Source organism: Cibotium barometz, chromosome 34, assembly GCF_041138505.1.
Source record: "Cibotium barometz isolate CiBa-2024 chromosome 34, ASM4113850v1, whole genome shotgun sequence".
Classification (NCBI taxonomy): Eukaryota; Viridiplantae; Streptophyta; class Polypodiopsida; order Cyatheales; family Cibotiaceae; genus Cibotium; species Cibotium barometz.
In genome coordinates this window covers 34,100,085-34,118,716 of record NC_141079.1, presented here as the reverse complement: position 1 = coordinate 34,118,716, position 18,632 = coordinate 34,100,085, and the positions used below count along the sequence as shown (strand labels likewise).

At 45.1% G+C, this 18,632-nt stretch overlaps 1 protein-coding gene across 15 annotated transcripts in view; it reads right to left on the bottom strand.

The window, feature by feature from the left end:
- Nucleotides 1-3,022: 3,022 nt before the first annotated feature.
- LOC147618948 (uncharacterized) overlaps nucleotides 3,023-18,632 on the bottom strand; it is a 222,548-nt gene continuing 206,938 nt past the window's right edge. For 11 of the 15 annotated variants that reach the window (XM_086774129.1, XM_086774125.1, XM_086774130.1 and 8 more), the window contains one exon: nucleotides 6,595-6,869. In XM_086774129.1, the coding sequence (XP_086630255.1) occupies nucleotides 6,753-6,869 (117 nt within the window). In that variant the 3' untranslated portion in view covers nucleotides 6,595-6,752. Of the gene's footprint in view, nucleotides 3,524-3,619; nucleotides 3,727-6,594; nucleotides 6,870-18,632 lie in introns of those variants that run through there. The other 4 variants (XM_086774131.1, XM_086774139.1, XM_086774128.1 and 1 more) reach the window with 3 other exon arrangements.

The window sequence follows — 18,632 nt, the reverse complement described above, 5'->3', positions numbered from 1 at the left end:
AAAGAGAAAATGGCTTTAGGAGAATAATGAAGGTCCTAGATCAATTGAAGTTGTTATGAGGAATGCTTATAAAATTTTTTAAATGTAAATGAAAAGAATTATAGAGAAGAATTTCTCAAGTAGAATTCTACTGAGAAAACAAAATCTAGAGAGAGAAGATAAAAAATCTCTTAAGCAAGTAAGATTAAGTATAAGATATAAAATCCTAGGATCAGCCCAAGGAAATCTAGTTAACCGTGAATATGACTAGATTAGATCCATCTCTCTCAAGAAAAGTAGATTTCTAAAGAGAGAAAGTCCTAGACAACCCTTAACTCAAAAGGTTTAGAGCACTCTAATAAGAAAAGTGTGTATCCCAAAAGAAGACTTTTAGAAGCTTTGAAAAAGGTTAGATTAAGAGACTTTTCATGAGAAATAAGCACCTAGATAAGAAAGGATCAAAATACTTCATTTGAGAGGGCCCAATCTTTAAGACATACGACAATGGTAGAACTTAAGAAGCCAAGGTTGAGTCATAAGTTAAGGGACCCTCAAGGAGAGAGAAAAAGGCCGAGTTGAACCCAGATGATGATCAATCCGAACCAAGGGGAAGAGGAAGGCAATGAGGCGGAGGAAAGGAAAGGAGGGAGAAAAAATGAACAACAAAAAAGGGAAGAAAAGGGGGAGAGGCTGGACACAAAGGCGAAGAGGGGCCGGGGAGGGGCAGCACAGCAGCGCTGCGCTGAGGGATGAGGCGGAGGAAGGAGGGGAGGCGATTAGAGGCGAAATGGGCAGGCAAAGGCAAGGAGGGGAGGCAGAGGAGGAAGGGGGGCAAAGCAGCAGGCAGCGATGGAGGAGAGGGGGGCGCAGCGATGAAAGAAGGAAGCGATAAGAAGGAAACAAGGAAGAAGGAGGGGGCAGCGACGATGAGGGAAGGAAGCGAAGGCAGAGAGGAAGGGAACGAGCGATAGGAAGGGAACGAGTCAGGTAGCGATGGAGGAAGAGGGGCGCATCGAAGGAGGAAGGAAGCGATTCAGGTTTGGGGAGCTCGTCGGTTGTGCGCAGTTGATGATCGTGCTTTGGAGCAACACAACATCAGCCACTTTAATGAGCCTTAGCTTGTTAAGTATACAAGGAGAACTTATTCATACAGTCCCCCTTAATGTCATCACAACGCTCTAGATTGAGATGAGGAAAGTTGCCAAGGAAACATCCAAGGTGACTAAAAAGTAAAAAGCTGAAGCTTCAATCTTAAAGCATGAGCCAAAGATCTTGCGGTGCAAGTCCCAAAGGCTAGAATAGCTCCTGAAAAGGCTAAAGGACCGAAAGAAGAGGTTCAAAAGAAGAAAACATCGAAGAGCATACGAAAATGCAATGCATGATCAGTTGTCTCAAGGACAACAATATCGTGACCATGAAAGCGGTTCAAACGACATCTTCGAAGTTACCTCCCTTACAGAGACAATGACCAATCTCCCACTCAAACTGACTCCTAGTGTCTAAAATACATTCCCCTGAATCAGAAGTTTAAAATGAACTTTCCAATGTGCATTAGGAATTAATTAAAAATGGTATAAAGGACCTTAGTCTAAGGGTCTACATCTTCATAAATTTTTGGATTATGGTCCAATTAAGGTTCCAATGGACCAATTAGATTAATCCAAGTGTTGGGATGAGATAAATCCAAAGAATTTAAAAAAATAATACTTGCTTAAGACTAGTATTAAAGGCTAGACCATTTTTTAGTTTGGCTGGTCTAGTTGAAAACTAGTCACTTGTATATAAGTCATTTTTGACACTAAGTAATACACAATCATTCCCTTGCAATAGAGTACTTGTGATCCCTTCTCTTCTCTATTCTTTCTTTCTTATACTCTAGTAGATTCATGCATGCAAGATGGATGCTTGTTTGAATACGTTTGCTTATAAGTTCCCTCTTGCACTAGCTTCTTCTTTCCCTACCTTTTGTGAGAGAGAATCACTCTACCCTGTTGGTAAGGAGCATTCTACTTTGTGACAATGGAGTGAGGATACGATGGAGAAGCTAGTGCACGCATATCGAGAAGTTACAACACGAAGGCAAAGCCCAACATACGATTCAGCAAGGCTAAGGTAAGCTCTTGACTTGAACACTCCGAATTGAAGCAAGACATAATCTTCATGGAAATCCCTTCACAGAGAGTGGGGGTTTCCACAGAGAGAGTGGTTGCCTTAGAGAAATTAACTGAGAAGCGATTCACTTACGAATTGATGGTTGAAAAACTATGGTGCAAGTAGTGGTTTGACGACCAACTACAAGACAAATGCATGAAGGAAGGGGACATGGTACGCATATACATTGTCAATGATAGCAAACGAAAGCTTGAATATGAAGGCCAAGGTCCCAACCAAGTCACAGAAATCGATCGTCAAGGTAAGCTGAAAATAGAGACCCTAGATGAAAGAATATTTCAATGGTAGTAAGCTAAAACGCTACTATGAGTCTCTCACCCAAGACATGCACTATCAAATCTATAAGTAAAAGGATAAAAAACAAAAGAGGCCAATGAAAAATGTAGGGCATACCTCTAGGTGAACGTCTGACAAAAAAGAACCAAAGAGGCCACATACTCACAGGTGTAGAGATCTTTGTACACAAAGCCCACAACCTACAAGGATGAATCCAAAATGTCCGACAACAGTTTCTAGAGATGTGCAGGCAGAAGTTAAACAGCTAAAAGCAGAGTATGCAAGGGTAGAAAGTCTACATCAGACTATCACATAGCTTACCATGATGGGGGTGGATGGGTGGTCGATGTGGAGGCTCTTGTCATGAGGTTTGCATCGAAGAAGAGGGCAGCACACGTAGTTCAACAAAGAAAGGCCATAACTTCAAAAAGCACATGGACTTCAACAAAGAAAGGACATAACTTATAGATGATGAAGGTGCTGCATTAGCACACCAGCATTGTGGAACAACACACGGACTTCAACAAAGAAAGGACATAACTTCAAAAAACTAGGGCACGATTAGCACTCATTGACTCGAAAGATCCCATAAAAGTTTTTTTTAATTTTTTTACTTTTTTTTAAAGAAAGAGACTTCTATTAAGTATGAAAAAAACATACAACAATCACAGCTATAAGCCGGAAAAGAATAGAATCACCCCAATAAGGTGATTTCAACCACTGAGGAGCATCATGATGCCATGTAAGACAATAAAAGTTTATGAGCAGAGATACGATGCAAGCTTGGGAAGATCCCATGGAAATGTATGAGCTGAGTGGAGATACAATGCAAGTCTGGGAAGAGCAGGCCATACAGGAACTGGAGGAAGCATGGCGCAAACAGAAAAAATAAATGGGGAAGAGTCCTGAAAGTTTCGCTGCCCACATGCACATTATTTCTTGCCCTTCCGTCCAATGAGCCTGAAGGCCTGAAAACTGGATAGCGACGCTGGCCCAAGCAACATAGGAAGAAACAAAACCTTCGGGCACAAAGCTATACAGGTAGAAATCAGTGCGGCAGAATCCTCGGATCGCCAACGCACATCAACATCTGATTCTGTCAAAGGAGAAAATGCCCAACTCAATGCGAAACTGGCCAAAGCCCGCCATATGATAGAAAGGTTTAAGGAAAAGGAGACAGTACAGGAGGTACCTAAACAAAAGAAAGCAACACAGCTCCCGCCCCAGCTCACTGACATGGCCCTAGACAATATGTCCGCCACAGAATTAAAGGAACAAGCTGTAATGCTGATCAAGGCCCTGAAAACCAAAAAAGATGAACTAGTAGCTATCAAACTGCTCATAGAAGACTGAAAAACAAAACAATAATTTTACAGAAGCCGAGCTTGCGGCTCTCTTCATCGAGATTGAAAAAGACACCAAAACGACCCTCATTGCCAAAATCTTTGGGTCACATCCATCCCGTCTCGAGGCCCGTGATTGGGTTGCCCTAAGACTTTGCACTCCACTTCAAAGATGTGAGGCTGTTTGGGAGAGGTTTCTTCCAAGTGAACTTTGATGCTGAGGAAGCAGCTTCAGAGAGGTGCTGAAGGGCAGCTCATTCCCATTGGGGCCGAGGAACATGTTCTTCCTACCACTAACTATTCTGACCCCGTTAAGAAGACTGGAACCGCTTTCCTCTTACACACTCAAGATTCCTAGGTCTTCCACATGTGTATTGGGCCTTGGCCGATGCTAGAGGCTATTTGGTCAGCTTTTGTGCTGGTCCTAAGGTTCCCCCTATCCCTACCTTGCCGACCTCTTTTGCCCAGGTGGTCAATGCCTCGGTGGGATACTGTCTCCAGGGTTATGGTGCTTGCTCGTGACAGTGTGCTCCAGGCAGCTATGCATATTCAGCGGGCTGGCTGGGAGACTCTTCCCCACAGTGTTGGATTGTAAGAGGCTTAAAAGTCTCATGGAGGTTCAGAGAGGGGTGCTTATGCAGCATCTGAGGGGCACTAGTCAGAGGATTGCGCATATTGATGCTGCCATACCTAACCACCGGATCACATGGACCTTCTTGAAAGGGCTTCATCACTTGTGGTTTGGAGTTTTCTTAGGGATGTGTACAGGTTATGGGCCTCCCCACCCTGGGGAGTATGACATACCAATATTTTCAGGATGGATAGTATTTGGAGAGATGTGACCTGAAGGATATTACTAAGAGCCTGATGGTGCATCCGTGAGAGTTGTTGGCAGAGGAGGGAAGCACTTCTGAATTGATCTGCCCCAAGGATGACCACAGATGCTTCGAGCCTTTGGTTGTATGGTGGATGCCCTGTCAGGAATTTGCATTGGAATGGTGTGGAGGGATGCTACCAATTGGATGAAAAGCATTTGTTTCTTCAGTTATACTATGCGGAACACTAGGCATCTTGTCCTGGAACACATTCAGAGAGTCCCTACTCTTAGACCTTACTGGGAGGCTTTGGTATCGCACTTGACAAATTAAAGGACTTTTTGGAGGAGGTGGCATTCTTACACGAGGAGACATGTATCCTCCTTTATTTGGCTTCTCTACGTGGTGAATCGCCACCAACCACTGGAGATCGATCGTTGGTGTTAGCCCAACATGCCCGAGATGTGTAGGATCTTCAGAGACAATCTACCATTGCTTATGAGAGTGCAGGGAAGCGAAGAGGATTTGGACTGCAAAGATCATTGTAACAGCTCAGTGGTGGATGAACTCGTACAGTGTGCCTAAGATGACTCTCATCAGTAAGCTGTGAATACAAGGTCCACAAGTCCTATTTATAGTGATATGGGAAGCCAACCCTAGCCAATCGGACCACTAGACCGACAAATTAACACCATGTCCATACATGACTGACCACTCGCCCGCTTCTCGTGGCAGCCAACCCTAGCCAATCGGACCACTAGACCAACAAATTAAGACCATGTCCATACATGACTGACTACTGCTTTCACACAGATACAAGCTTGTGTTCATGCACCCAAGCTATATCAGTGTATACAGGACCAAACCCCACCTACACACATTAGACACGGATCATCTCTGGACTATCTCCCGAGGGAGCTCACAACATGGAGATGACTCTCAACACATCTATGCACATAATTCTAACATAAGATCCATACACTATGAGTCAATCTCCCAAGAGGTGGATTGAGGGAGGAAGCTCAATAGAGAGATCCTGCAATCAAACCTACCCAAGAAAGCATCCATCTAACTATGCAAGGATTCAAAGAACATAAGCAAGAGATTGGGGAGAAGAGGGAGAGCTCACAAGTATTCTATTGCAAGGGGAACGGTTGTGTATAGGTTAATGTCAAAATTGACTTATATACAAATGGCTAGTGTTCACACTTGGCTGGTCATAACTTAAAAATGATCCATGGCCACTCTTTTTAGACTTTAGCAAGTATATACACAAACTCTGTGGCTTCCTTGTTTGGCATTAAGCACATGGCAAGGCCGCTTCATAGATTCTAGCGCCGTCTCACAAAGAGTGGGCTTTCGTTACTTGTGGCTGGAGTTACTAAGTGGGAAAGGAGGCATTTTCCTTAGTGGATAGACATGAAGACCATTCCATGTCTAGAAGATGACAAACAAACTTATAAGAGACACTTGAAGGGAGAGTACAAGTAGAATTTTGGATTCTCAAGTAACATGGATGAGGATAAGCATAAGAAGATGGAAGAAGAGCAACAATTATTCCAAAGTAACACAAAGGAAACAATGCAGAGAATGACACATTACAAATGCGATTGTTGCAAAAGAACACAATGATTGATGTTCCAAATCATCAATCTTATGTTTACTTTTACTTTTGCTCATTTATTCTCCATTGTGATTACTATTCTTTCAAATAATATGCTCTACTTAACCCCTAATATCATTGCTACTTGAGTGATTGCTATGTAGATGTGAAGCAAGAACCCCTAGTACCAAGAGAGTGCGCACCAATGAGATGGTTCTCCTTCCGTTGTCTACCTTCAATTTGTTTGCACATTCGTCTCATAGAGATCACATTTGGGTTTGGGAGTATGGCTACCCCATTAGCCTTGGTATCTTTTTCTCGTTCATGAACACTATGTCAAATCATCTCCAAAAGCCTCTCACACATCAAGGAAAAACTGCATCTATGCATTGTAGACTAAACCAAATAAAAGAAAGCATACACAATTGTGATTAGATATGTCAAATAAAAATATCTTGCAAGTGTATATACAATTAGTTTATGTAAGAGGGTGACTTGTGCAATTAATTTTCTTGCCCAAAATTGGGATGATTTCAAGAAGAATTCTAATCATGTAGTAAGCGATTAGCTATGTGTGTCATCATCTTTGATGTTATAGTTGCGCACTTTTGGCTTGTTTGACTGAATGTCTTCATGTCTTTTGACCAGAGATTTGAGGCGTGCATGCTGACTTGAGGTTCCCTTTTGATCAAGCAAAAAAAAAAGATTAATACCTAGGAAGACTTTGTTACAATCCAATCTAGAATAAAAAACATTGTTCTTTTCTTTAGTTTAAAAAAGAACACAAAGTTCACACACAAACAGTGTGCATTGCATGATATTTTCATGGTCAAACTTCAAAGTGGCCATTATTAGGGTCAAAGTTTCTTAGGTGATAATGAACCCTTTCAAATATAAATGAGAATTAAGTATGAAAAAGGAGTATAGAAGTCTTCGGGGAAAAAAATAAAATCAATGAGAACTTTATAGAGGCCGTCAGACCGCACACACTAAAAGGCCACATGAGCCATGCCCGTCGTATGAAGAGCATGTAAGCAGGGGTCAGCTTGCGCCCTGGTGATAACATGTGCATCGGCGGACAAAGAAGAAACTTGCCAAAGCAATAGACCATGAACACGCTGGACATGACCTTTCACCCCTGATTGTGAATCAAAGATGAAAGCATTTCGCATGAGCCGATTATGCCAAAGACCCAACCATCAAAAGAAAACAAAGAAGACCTCATGTTGCTGATTGTTCCCCCCTCGCTAATCATGTCCAAATACCCACTGCCTAGGTGACAAAGTGTGTCCAGTCACCATTTGCCACACTGAAGAGATGAACTCCCATATCTGGCGAGCCACCAGGCAAGAAACAAACCTGTGTTGACTAGATTCTGGAAAAGTTTGGCAGAAGAAATAGTTGCCATTCGAAAGTCTCTGACGTCAAAGGGCAGTGGCCAAACAGGCCCCCAACCATGACTCGCCAAATAAACACTTTGCCCTGAAAAGGAAGCTGGGAATGCCAACCATAGAATAGGATGCACTTCCACCAGGAGGCTGTTTTCTTAACATTCCATACTTTATTAGATTTTTCTGCAAGACATCTCTTCTCTTGGAACAAAAGATGATATACAACATTAGCGGAAGCCTTCAACAGCCTCATGTTGCGACCCAACACCCAATTGTCCCATGCATGAGAAGAATCCATCTTAGGAAGGCATCCCAGAGACTGCACTTGTTGTTGCAACTGCAACCAAATACACCTGTAACCTCGGGACACAAAATCTATGATGAGCACGGCGGAACGATAACATTTGCAGCCGCCCAAGCAACAAAGTATCAGACATCCTCACAACACTCTGTCTCGCCATACGATTGAATTGCCATCTACAATTATTCTTCATTGGCTAAGTAATCACACGAGAGGTGGCCAACACCTCTGCAAGCAAGGAGTTTTCATCTCGAGACGAAAATCTAGAGGTCTCCAAGAAGTGAACCGTAACACCTCTTGCCATGATTTAACCAAATGATCCAATACAGGAGAAGCAGATACACACACAAACTGTAAAACATTTAGAACATCCCACCAAGATGCAACAATGCGGGTCTTCCCATGCACAATACCCACATCCTCCAGAAATGCAACAGCCATGTCTATCCATGGCTGGGAATCAATACACATAGCTTGAAGTAAAGTCCACCTACAGGCAAGAAGGTGTACCCAAACATCCAACATAGCTGCCCCTCCCAATCTCTTCGGGGTGGTAATATGCTTTCGTGAAACCCAAGTCAACCCTGGATTATTGCCTTTCTTTTTCCACAACATGAATCAAAGCAACTGGGTGAGAGATGTCAAAGCCTTTCGAGACCAAGGAAGTAAGGGTAAGAAATAAGAAACCATAGCTAGCATAATGACCCGTTCCACTTTCAACCAGGCGTGAAACGGCCATGCTTGAGACTTCCAGTACACAAACTTATCCCCAATACGGCCTGAGATCTATTCTGAAAGTTGTTTATTGGTGACATCCACCCCGATAGGATAGCCCAAGTGACGTACAATGGTCCCACGTAGCACAACATGACCCTGCCAGCCAAGCTCATGTAAATCTCTCTCTCTCTCTCTCTCTCTCTCTCTCTCTCTCTCTCTTTCGCCCAACATGGCATGAGCCTCCTCCCCTAGCCTTTTCTTGTGTGCCGCACTACCCCTTCCACGTCGTGCGCATAGGCGCTGATTGCCTTTTCCCGCCTTGCTCTGCTCTATCCGTGGTCACGCTGTGTGCATCCCCCAACTTCCCCTTTCCCACCCAGCTTCCTTTCTCCCACCTAGCTTTCCTTTTCCCACCCTTGCTCAGGCCCCCAAGGCAGCAACATAATCCTCTCTTTCTCCCTCCCTCCCCTTTATCTTCTTGTTTTTCTTGATCAAGGTTCTTGTTCTTCTTGATTTTCTTGATCTTGGTTCTTGGATTTTGTCCATTTTCCCTCCTCTTCCTTTCTACCCTCTTTGTCGAATGAGGATGAAGGAATAGATGTTGGACGAAATAAAAAAGGTGGACAAGAAGAGATCCCTCACTGACTAGAAAAAGAACATGGACATAATCCTTAACCAGCATGAGAAACAACTAACAAACTTCAAGAATCATGGCGCCTTGTGGAAGGAGGAAATGCAGGACCTATAGGCATTCAAGGCAGAATTACATGCCCAAATGTGTCAAGAAATGGAATGCTTCAAAGAGGAATGCATGTCTAAATGCAAAGAAGACATACAACTCCTTACGGGAGGAAGGGGAAATACAGGCACAAGAAGCCCTAGCAATAGAGATTTCTCAGCTAAGAAAAGCCAATGAGAAGTTATGAAGGGAGCTAGAGGATGCCAAGAAAGCAATGACAGCAGAAATGCAGCAAATCCAGCAAGAAGTAGCAGCCACCAAGGAAGAGGTAGCTGCTACTAAATTAGTCATGAACAAAGAGCAAGCTCAGCTTCAAGAAAGGCTGGAATCCAGTTGGGTGGAGGTCACAAAGAAGCATCGACAAACTGAGACAAACAAGTCCCTTTGTGGCAACGGATGTCAGCCTCGTTTTGCATGAGCCATTCCATCAGTAGTTAAGTGTACTTTTTAGTCTCATTTAGTTGTTCTCTTTGATGAGACACCAACTTCAGATGTACTCTCAGTTTTGGTCTCATAGGCCACTATGGCCTCTTAGAGATGTTAATATATCATTTCATTTCATCCCAAGAATCCCGTCATATATGCTTAAGGGCAAGACTCTAAACTTACATTTGGTTAGGTTCCCATAATCTCAAAGAAATCTGCGATGACCCCGTCTCCCGCCTGGGTCCAAAAGAAGGCTCTAGCATGGTATCTGCACTCTACCCTCCACTACTTGATGGGACTAAGCTCTATACGGGCTGCAACCAGCTGGGCCTCAATCCACGGGCTATTCGGGATACTCTCCCGAAGCCGTTGCAAGGAGGCTAGGCTCCAATGGATGCTTCTCTCCTGCTCTCTGAAGCCAACCAATCTGCTCTGTGTGGCCTCCTGTAATAAACTGCTGATCTCTCCAAGGCCTATGTTCAAAGCTCCTGCAGCTGAAGCACTGTGAAAATCTAGACTCTCCCAAATCTCCTTTATCCTGCTACAAATCTTAGAATCCTGAATGAGGATGTCTGGGGTTCGGTTGCTAAAAAGTATGTCTTGCCTACATGGGTCCTCTAGGGATAGAATGACGGGTGCATGATCGGAGAAGGTAGTGCGTGCTAGAATACCAATCATGCCACCTCGTCCACAAGCTCACTCATCCACATGAAACCGGTCTAATCTAGAAAGATTGGGGCTTGTACTCCTCCTGTGGATCTCCAAAAGCACAGACTCCCAAGTGCAACGGATTTCTCAACGGTTCACCCAACGCAAGAAGCGGGAGTTCTATGCTCGGATAAAGGATGAGTTATACTGACTTTTCTTAGGGCCGACGAACTGCAAAGAGGCCTGGAGGAAACTCCAAGAACATCGCCCTCCCACACCTATCACTTGCCCAGACACATGGCACTCCTATGCACGCTCCCTCTATCATATCCCCCATCAGCCACCCCTCCCCCCACCACTAGATCCCCGTCCCACCACCTCCACCTTCTTCACAAAGGGCATGGTCATCAAGGCCATTTGTAGACTACGCAATAGGCGAGCCGAAGATCACGAGGGACTCACTGCCGAGTACATCTTGCATGCCGATGATACCTTGGCGCCCCTACTAGCCTACATGTTCAATAGAGTCCTTTGTGAAGGATTTCCACCCTCTTGGTCCACCAACACCATCACCCCCATCCTCAAAGCCGGAGATCCACTTGATCCTAATAATTACAAGACGATCATGATTGGCCACACATTGGCCAAACTCTATGGATCAGTGCTAGAGGCGGAGCTCGGTTCATTTGCAGAGAGCCACGGATGCAGAGCCTCAGGACTGGCTGGCTTTCAAAGGAGTTACTCTACCCTTGACCACATCTTCACCCTCCGTGCCATTATCGAGGAGGGTAGAGCATGACATCAGAGGATTTACTGCTGCTTTGGATTTCCACAAAGGTTTTGATACTGTACCCCGAGGCCGCCTCCTACACCGTCTATAGTCTATAGGAGATCGGAGTCCCATCTGACATGGTTTGGAGCATCATCGCCCTCTATGAGTTCGTCACCGGATGAGTGAGAGCCCCATGAGGTACATCATAGGAGATTTCCAGCACTATTGGGGTGAAACAGGGCTGCCCTCTATCACCCACTCTTTTCAGCCTCTACATTGATGATATCTCGAGCTTCATTGACGGATTAGGCGGGGCTGGTCCCACACTGGCAGGCATATTGATCCCCATACTACTTTCTGTAGATGACGTCGTCCTCCTCTCAGACTCAGCCAAAGGGCTTCAGAGACAGTTGGATGCCTTACACGACTTTTGCACTCAACGGGACCTCGTTGTTAACCTTGGTAAAACCAAGGTAATGGTCTTCAATACCTCTCGCCCCTTCACATCGAGATTGAGCTTCACATATAGAGGGGATCCTGTGGAGATTGTCTCATCCTATGTCTACCTTGGTGTCACTTTCAGTGGCCCATGCTTTACCATGGTTCCCGGGGTGGGGCACATGCTAGAGTGACGTGGGGATCTGCAGCCTTGAGCTTACTTGAATGGCAGTGCTTCCACGCACATTTCCAGGAGCCCAGGACGAAGGGCTGGCGTTTTGACACCCTCATCACACCAGCTGATGGGGAGAAACCTGTCAATTAGGGTTAGAGTTCATTCATGGGAGACATACACAGAGAAGCAAGGGAGAGAGAGAGAGAGAGTTGTGGGGATAAGTCAACTCATCAAGTGAGTGTGTGACTCCCCTATCACACATGTATATTGCACTAGTACACATAGTGCACTTAGTACATTAAAAGTACTAAGTGTACTATGTACTATAACTTATGAGCTTGTACACACTATAAGGGTGGGCATAGTGCCTTTACCCCAACAACCTCCCACTTAAAGGCAAAGTGCCCTTAAGTAAAGGAAAAAAAAAAATCAGCATGTACATGATAATATACAAGGCCATATCAAGGCTGAAAATGGCCTCATCCAATGCCCATCAAGTGTCTGCAATGAGCAAACCGCTCCGGAGGCAAACTCTTCGTCAACAGATCAGCCGGGTTGTCATCCGTATGAATCTTAACAAGCTGAATTTGCTTGTTCTCTATCACCTCTCTGATGAAGTGATACTTCACATCCACATGCTTCGTCTTTGCATGAAAGACAGGGTTCTTTGCCAACTGGATGGCACTCTGACTGTCACAATGCAACAATGGAATATCCCCTGTATAGCCCAAATCAACCACTAACCGAGATAGCCATAATGCCTCTTTGCAAGCCTCTGTGGCTGCAATATACTCGGCCTCTGTAGTAGATAAGGCTGTGCACTTCTGCATCCTGGATATCCATGACACAGCACCTCCTGTGAATGTAAATACATAACCGGTAGTAGACTTCCGGTTATCTGGATGACCGGCATAATCCGAATCCGTGTAACCATGCACTAATGCATCCTGTTTGCCAAAGCAAATGCACAAATCCTGTGTGCCCTTCAGGTATCTCATGACACCTTTCACTGCTTCCCAATGCTTCTTGCCAGGGTTGGCCATGTATCTAGAAACCACTCCCACTGCAAATGCAATGTCTGGCCTAGTAGCAACCATGGCATACATGAGACTGCCACAAGCTGAAGCATACGGAATCTTGGCCATATCAGCCCTGTCACTATCCGACTGTGGGCTGTCCTTAGCACTGAGTTTCACATATGGAGGCAAAGGAGTACTAGCTTTCTTCCCCCCGTCCATATTGAACCTCTGCAAGACTTTGCCAATGTATTCCTTCTGAGACAAATACAACACATGCTGATTTCTGTCCCGAAGTATCCGCATACCCAAGATGTGATTTGCATCACCCAGATCCTTCATATCAAAGGTCTCATGCAGCCTCTTCTTCAAAGCATCCATCTCTTTACGAGATTTCCCGGCAATCAACATATCATCAACATACAAAATGAGAATCAATAGACTGCCATCCAAAGCTTTCTTGGTGTACAAGCAGTGATCTATGTCACTTCTCCTGAATTTCTGTGATTTCATGAATGTATCAAATTTATGATACCATTCTCGTGGTGCCTGTTTGAGCCCATAAAGACTCTTTTTCAGCTTGCATACAAGCTTCTCCTTTCCACTTACTGCATAACCTTCTGGCTGCTGCATATATATCTCCTCATGGAGATCACCGTGAAGAAAAGCAGTCTTCACATCCATCTGAATCAAGTCCAGATCATCATGCGCAACCAAAGCCAACACAGCTCTAAGTGTGGTCATTTTGACCACTGGAGAGAAGATCTCATCAAAGTCCACACCATATTCCTGCTTGAAGCCCTTAGCCACTAACCTGGCTTTGTATCTTGGCTTAGCATCTGATGCAACTTTGAGCCTGTATACCCACTTGCATGGCAAAACCTTCTTGCCTGCAGGCAAAGGCACCAACTTCCAAGTTCCATTTTTGTGCAGAGAATCCATCTCTGACTTCATGGCACGCTCCCATAGAGCTTTGTCTGCCCTCTGTAAAGCCTCTTTATAACATGAGGGCTCCCCACAGTCAGTAAGCATCAAATAGTCAACCCCTGGAACAAACCTGTCAGGGGCTCTGGAGGGTCTAGTGGACCTCCGTACCCAATGACCATCATTTGCAGGTTGCTGTCCAGCCTGCATATCACCCATTGGTGGCTCCTGTTCCATGCCATAAGGCTGAAAAATCATGCCCGGTATATCCTCCAACTGTGGTATATCCATAGGGATATCTTCTGCCATGTCTGGCTGTCCATTTGGACCATTTTCAGCACCATTTAAGGGCTGGTTTTCCTGCTGTAATGGCTGATTTACAGCCCTTTGTTGTTGTCCATGATGTCCATCATCATCAAAGATGACTCTGCCAGGCTCCTGTTGCCTTGCAGGCTCCTTATACATGCATGTTTCATAAAAAATGACATCATTGCTGCGTATGATCTTTCTATTCATGGGATCCCAAAGTCTATACCCCATTTCACCTCTGTCACCATATCCTAGGAATATGCATTTGTGAGACTTGGGATCAAGTTTGGTGCGCATTTCCCTGCGTATGTGCACGTACGCAACGCAACCAAACACTCTCAAGTGCTTGTATGACGGAGGCTTCCCTGTCCATACTTCTTCTGGCACTTTCCCACCAAGCCTCGTATTAGGTGACCTGTTTATAAGGTGAACGGCTGTCATAACAGCTTCAGCCCAAAAACCATGAGGTAATGCAGCATGTGACAACATAGAACGGACCTTCTCCTGAATGGTCCTGTTCATCCTCTCTGCTGTCCCGTTTTGTGGAGGATCATAAGGAGTAGAGAGCTCCCTCTTGATGCCTTTAGCATCACAAAAGTCCTGAAACTGTTTGGACATATACTCTCCACCATTGTCGGAACGCAAAGCCTTCAGTGTTTTGCCAGTTTGATTCTCAACAAGAGCAACAAACTTCTCAAACACTGAGAATGTATCACTCTTCAAACGAAGAGGATAGACCCACACCTTGCGTGTGGCATCATCAATGAAAGACACAAAATATTTTGCCCCTCCCAAAGAAAGCTGAGGCATCTCACATACATCTGTATGCACAAGCTCTAACTGAGCATCTTTCTGTCCAAGAGCTTTCTTGTGGGGGCACTGTAGTTGCCTACCATATATACAATGCTCACAAAACTGAAAACTTGAAAACTTTAGAGAAGGCAAGTAACCCAAACGAGACAATTGCTCCATTCCCTTGACACTCATGTGTCCCAACCGGCTATGCCACATAGAAATTTCCGGCAGCTCGGTTGCATTTACATTAGCATGGTGACAAACACCTGCATGCATGAAATAAAGAGTGTCCACCTTAGAGCCTCTGGCAACAACCAGTGAGCCCTTACTAATCTTCCACTTTCCACTACCAAATGTGGTAACATAATCAGCATCATCAAGCTGTCCAGTAGAGAGCAGATTCTTCTTGATCTCAGGCACATGCCTGACATCATGGAGCATAAGCTGTGAGCCATCTGAAAATACAAGCCTTACATCACCTCTGCCAAGAATCTTGCATGCATGGTTATCACCCAAATAAACCACTCCTTCATTGCCAGCAGTATACCTGACAAACATGTCTCTGCAACCTGTGACATGAAAGGAGGCACCTGAATCAATGATCCATGAGTGCATACCATGACCACCTGTAAGAAGTGAATGGGCATCAAGTGAAGACGTAAAGAGGACCTCATCCTCACTGCCACCTGCATGTGACACATTGATTTCTTCAATCTTGACTCCACTTTTGCCCTTCGGCTTTACATCTTTGGCTTCATCTTTCTCTTTGTCTTTGCCTTTTCCCTTTTCTTTCTGATCATTTTTCCATTTGTAGCATTGCTTTTTAATGTGTCCCTTCTTGCCACAATAATGGCATTCCAAATCCTTTTTGGAGCGAGACTTGCTCCTTCCCCTTTCTTGGCTTTTCCCCCTTTGCTGGGATCTCCCACGTGCATTCATTGCATTGGACTTTCCCACAGAGTTGTTTTTCCTGTTCATCTCTTCTTGAAGAAGAGCACCCTCAACATCTGCATATGACAGCATAGCATGCGAATTGCTAGTGGCTGTCCTGAATGTGTCCCAACTCTCTGGCAAAGTGCATAACAAAAAAGTGGCTTTGAACTCATCGTCCATTGCCAACTTTTGATTTATGACCTGGCTGACAATACCATTAAACTCATTGAGATGGGCTGTCATAGAAGCCCCTTCCTTCATCTGAGGCCTATGAGTTTCTTCAACCAATACACTTTGCTTGAGGCACTTTGTTGGGCATACAAGTCCTGCAATCTCTGCCACATTCCCCAAGCTGTCTTCTCTTCACGAATGCTGAAAAGTAATGAGTCTGACACAGACAACATGATAGTAGATCTTGCCAGCTCATCCATATCTTCCCACTCTTCAGCTGTAAGAGAAGCGGGCATCACACCCCTTTCTTTGATAGGCTTGTGCTGCTTTTTCTGAAGCAACACATTGTAGCACTGGGTTTGCCAAATGTCATAATTCTGCGAGCCTTCAAGCTTCTTGATGTGAAGCAATGAAGAGCTCTCACCTGTGGTTGCCATAGCAAAATGCAACCTGTAATGCCTGACTCCCTGCAAATGTGCAAACACTGCACCAAAAGATGTGCAAACACTGCACCCAAAGCACACAAAGTGCTTACAAATGTTCTCCCAAGCTTTATCTCCCACTGCGGAAGCAAGAATGCAACTTTTCTCCCACTTTTTGTGATGAAAACACCAAAATCTGGTTGCTGCAGATTTTGGACAGCACCTTAAATGTCCTCTTTTGCCTCTCCAAAGTACTGTACAGCAGTACCAAGTGCTCACCAATGATGTACCAAACCTGTACCGGCAATTTCAGCAGCTGAATTTGAACCTTTTGATCACTCAAAACAGTGTACAGCCATGCCAAAACATGCACAAAGCTGTGCCAAATCTGTACCAGCAGGTACAATAGCAATAAATGCTCTCCTGGCTGTCCAAATGAGTAAAAATCAGACTTTTACAGTCTCGAACACTGCATAAAACAGTCCCGAACAGAAATTGGGCAAAAGCCCCTTGACTGCAAGCTGATTTTTGAGGATTCAAGGCATAAATGTCTTGCCTGCTGCTTTGCCAAGCTCAACAAGCATACAAACTTGAAAAGCCCTTTGATTTAAGATCAATTTCTGATCATGCATGGTACATTGGCGCACATGAAGGCATCCAGAGTGTTCACGATGCTTCCCCCTGGCCACATATACATCAAATACATGAAAGCCCCTTGATTTACAGGTACATTGAGTGCTTGTAAGGCATCAGCACATTAACCACAGCATCAAATGCGATTGCCTGCATGCAAATCAACCAAATCGGCACAAAAGCCCCTTGATTTGCACTGCAATTTGCTGCAATTTGCTGCAATTTTGCCCAAATGTGCAATTTTTCACATCATACAGCATGTATGAGTGCTTAATTGCACAATCACATCAAAAGCCCCAAATTTCGACATCCAATTTCCTGCAAATTGATCCTGATTTGACCAATTTCCTGCAAATTGATCCTGATTGTGACCAATGTCACCCAATTTTGCCAATTTTGCTCAAAAATTGAGCAATTGGGCACCTGTACCTGCTCAATTGATAATTGTACCTGCTCAATTGCAAGTCCCAAAAAAAAATTGAAGCAAAATACCTCGTGATTCTCTGATTTGCAGGCGAGTTTTTGTTGTTGCAGGAAAAGTGGGGTAATGATGATGCTGCTTGTTGTGCAGGTAGGCAATAGCCTTCGCCTGGCGCATCTACGCCCAGCGCTACACGCTTGTAGTCGTGGTGATGGAGCTGTGCGAGGGGGGAGACCTGCTCAAGCATCTCAGGGACAACGACACAATGGGGCTGCTAAAATCCTCCGCCATGACCTGGCTCGTAACGGACTCATTCAGAGGTTTCCACTCTGCAGTGTTGCTGCCCATTATGGCCACCTGAAGGCGCTGATTAATTGCCTGTACATGGGCGGCGTCCCTCTTCAGACTCTCCGTGAGCGAGTCACGGGCGGACAAGCTCTGGGGCTTGGAAGCGGCGAGGCTATCTCGGTTCGCAGCCAGGCGAAAGGCGAATACGTGGCAAAGGGGAGCGAGGTAGCATGGCGTGCCCTCCACGTCGTCGAAGACTCGACAGTAAGAGAAGTCAGCACGCGTGTTCGTTCACCTGCCTTCGCCTGTGTTCAGCGCAGTAGTGGCTGCCCAACGAGTCTTCGCTCCAATGCTCAGATGCCCAACGAGTCTTCGCTCCAATGCTGCGTTGACTGTCCTTGCGCCAGTTGTTGTAGGCGCCTGTGCTCGTGGCTGCTGGGCAGCCAGCCTGGCTGCTGGGCAGTCCTCGCTTGGCTGCTGGGCAGCTGGAGCAGCCCACGCTGATGGCTGGGCAGCAGTTGAGCCAGCCCACGCCTACTGGCTGGGCAGAGACCAGAAAAATACAGGCAGTTCTGTCAGAGATTCAGCAGGCGACCAGCTCCAAGAGAGATTCAGCAGGCGACCAAGCTCTGATACCAGTTGATGGGGAGAAACCTGTCAATTAGGGTTAGAGTTCATTCATGGGAGACATACACAGAGAAGCAAGGGAGAGAGAGAGAGAGAGTTGTGGGGATAAGTCAACTCATCAAGTGAGTGTGTGACTCCCCTATCACACATGTATATTGCACTAGTACACATAGTGCACTTAGTACATTAAAAGTACTAAGTGTACTATGTACTATAACTTATGAGCTTGTACACACTATAAGGGTGGGCATAGTGCCTTTACCCCAACACCAGCCTTGAAGTATGGAGCAGCCTTCTG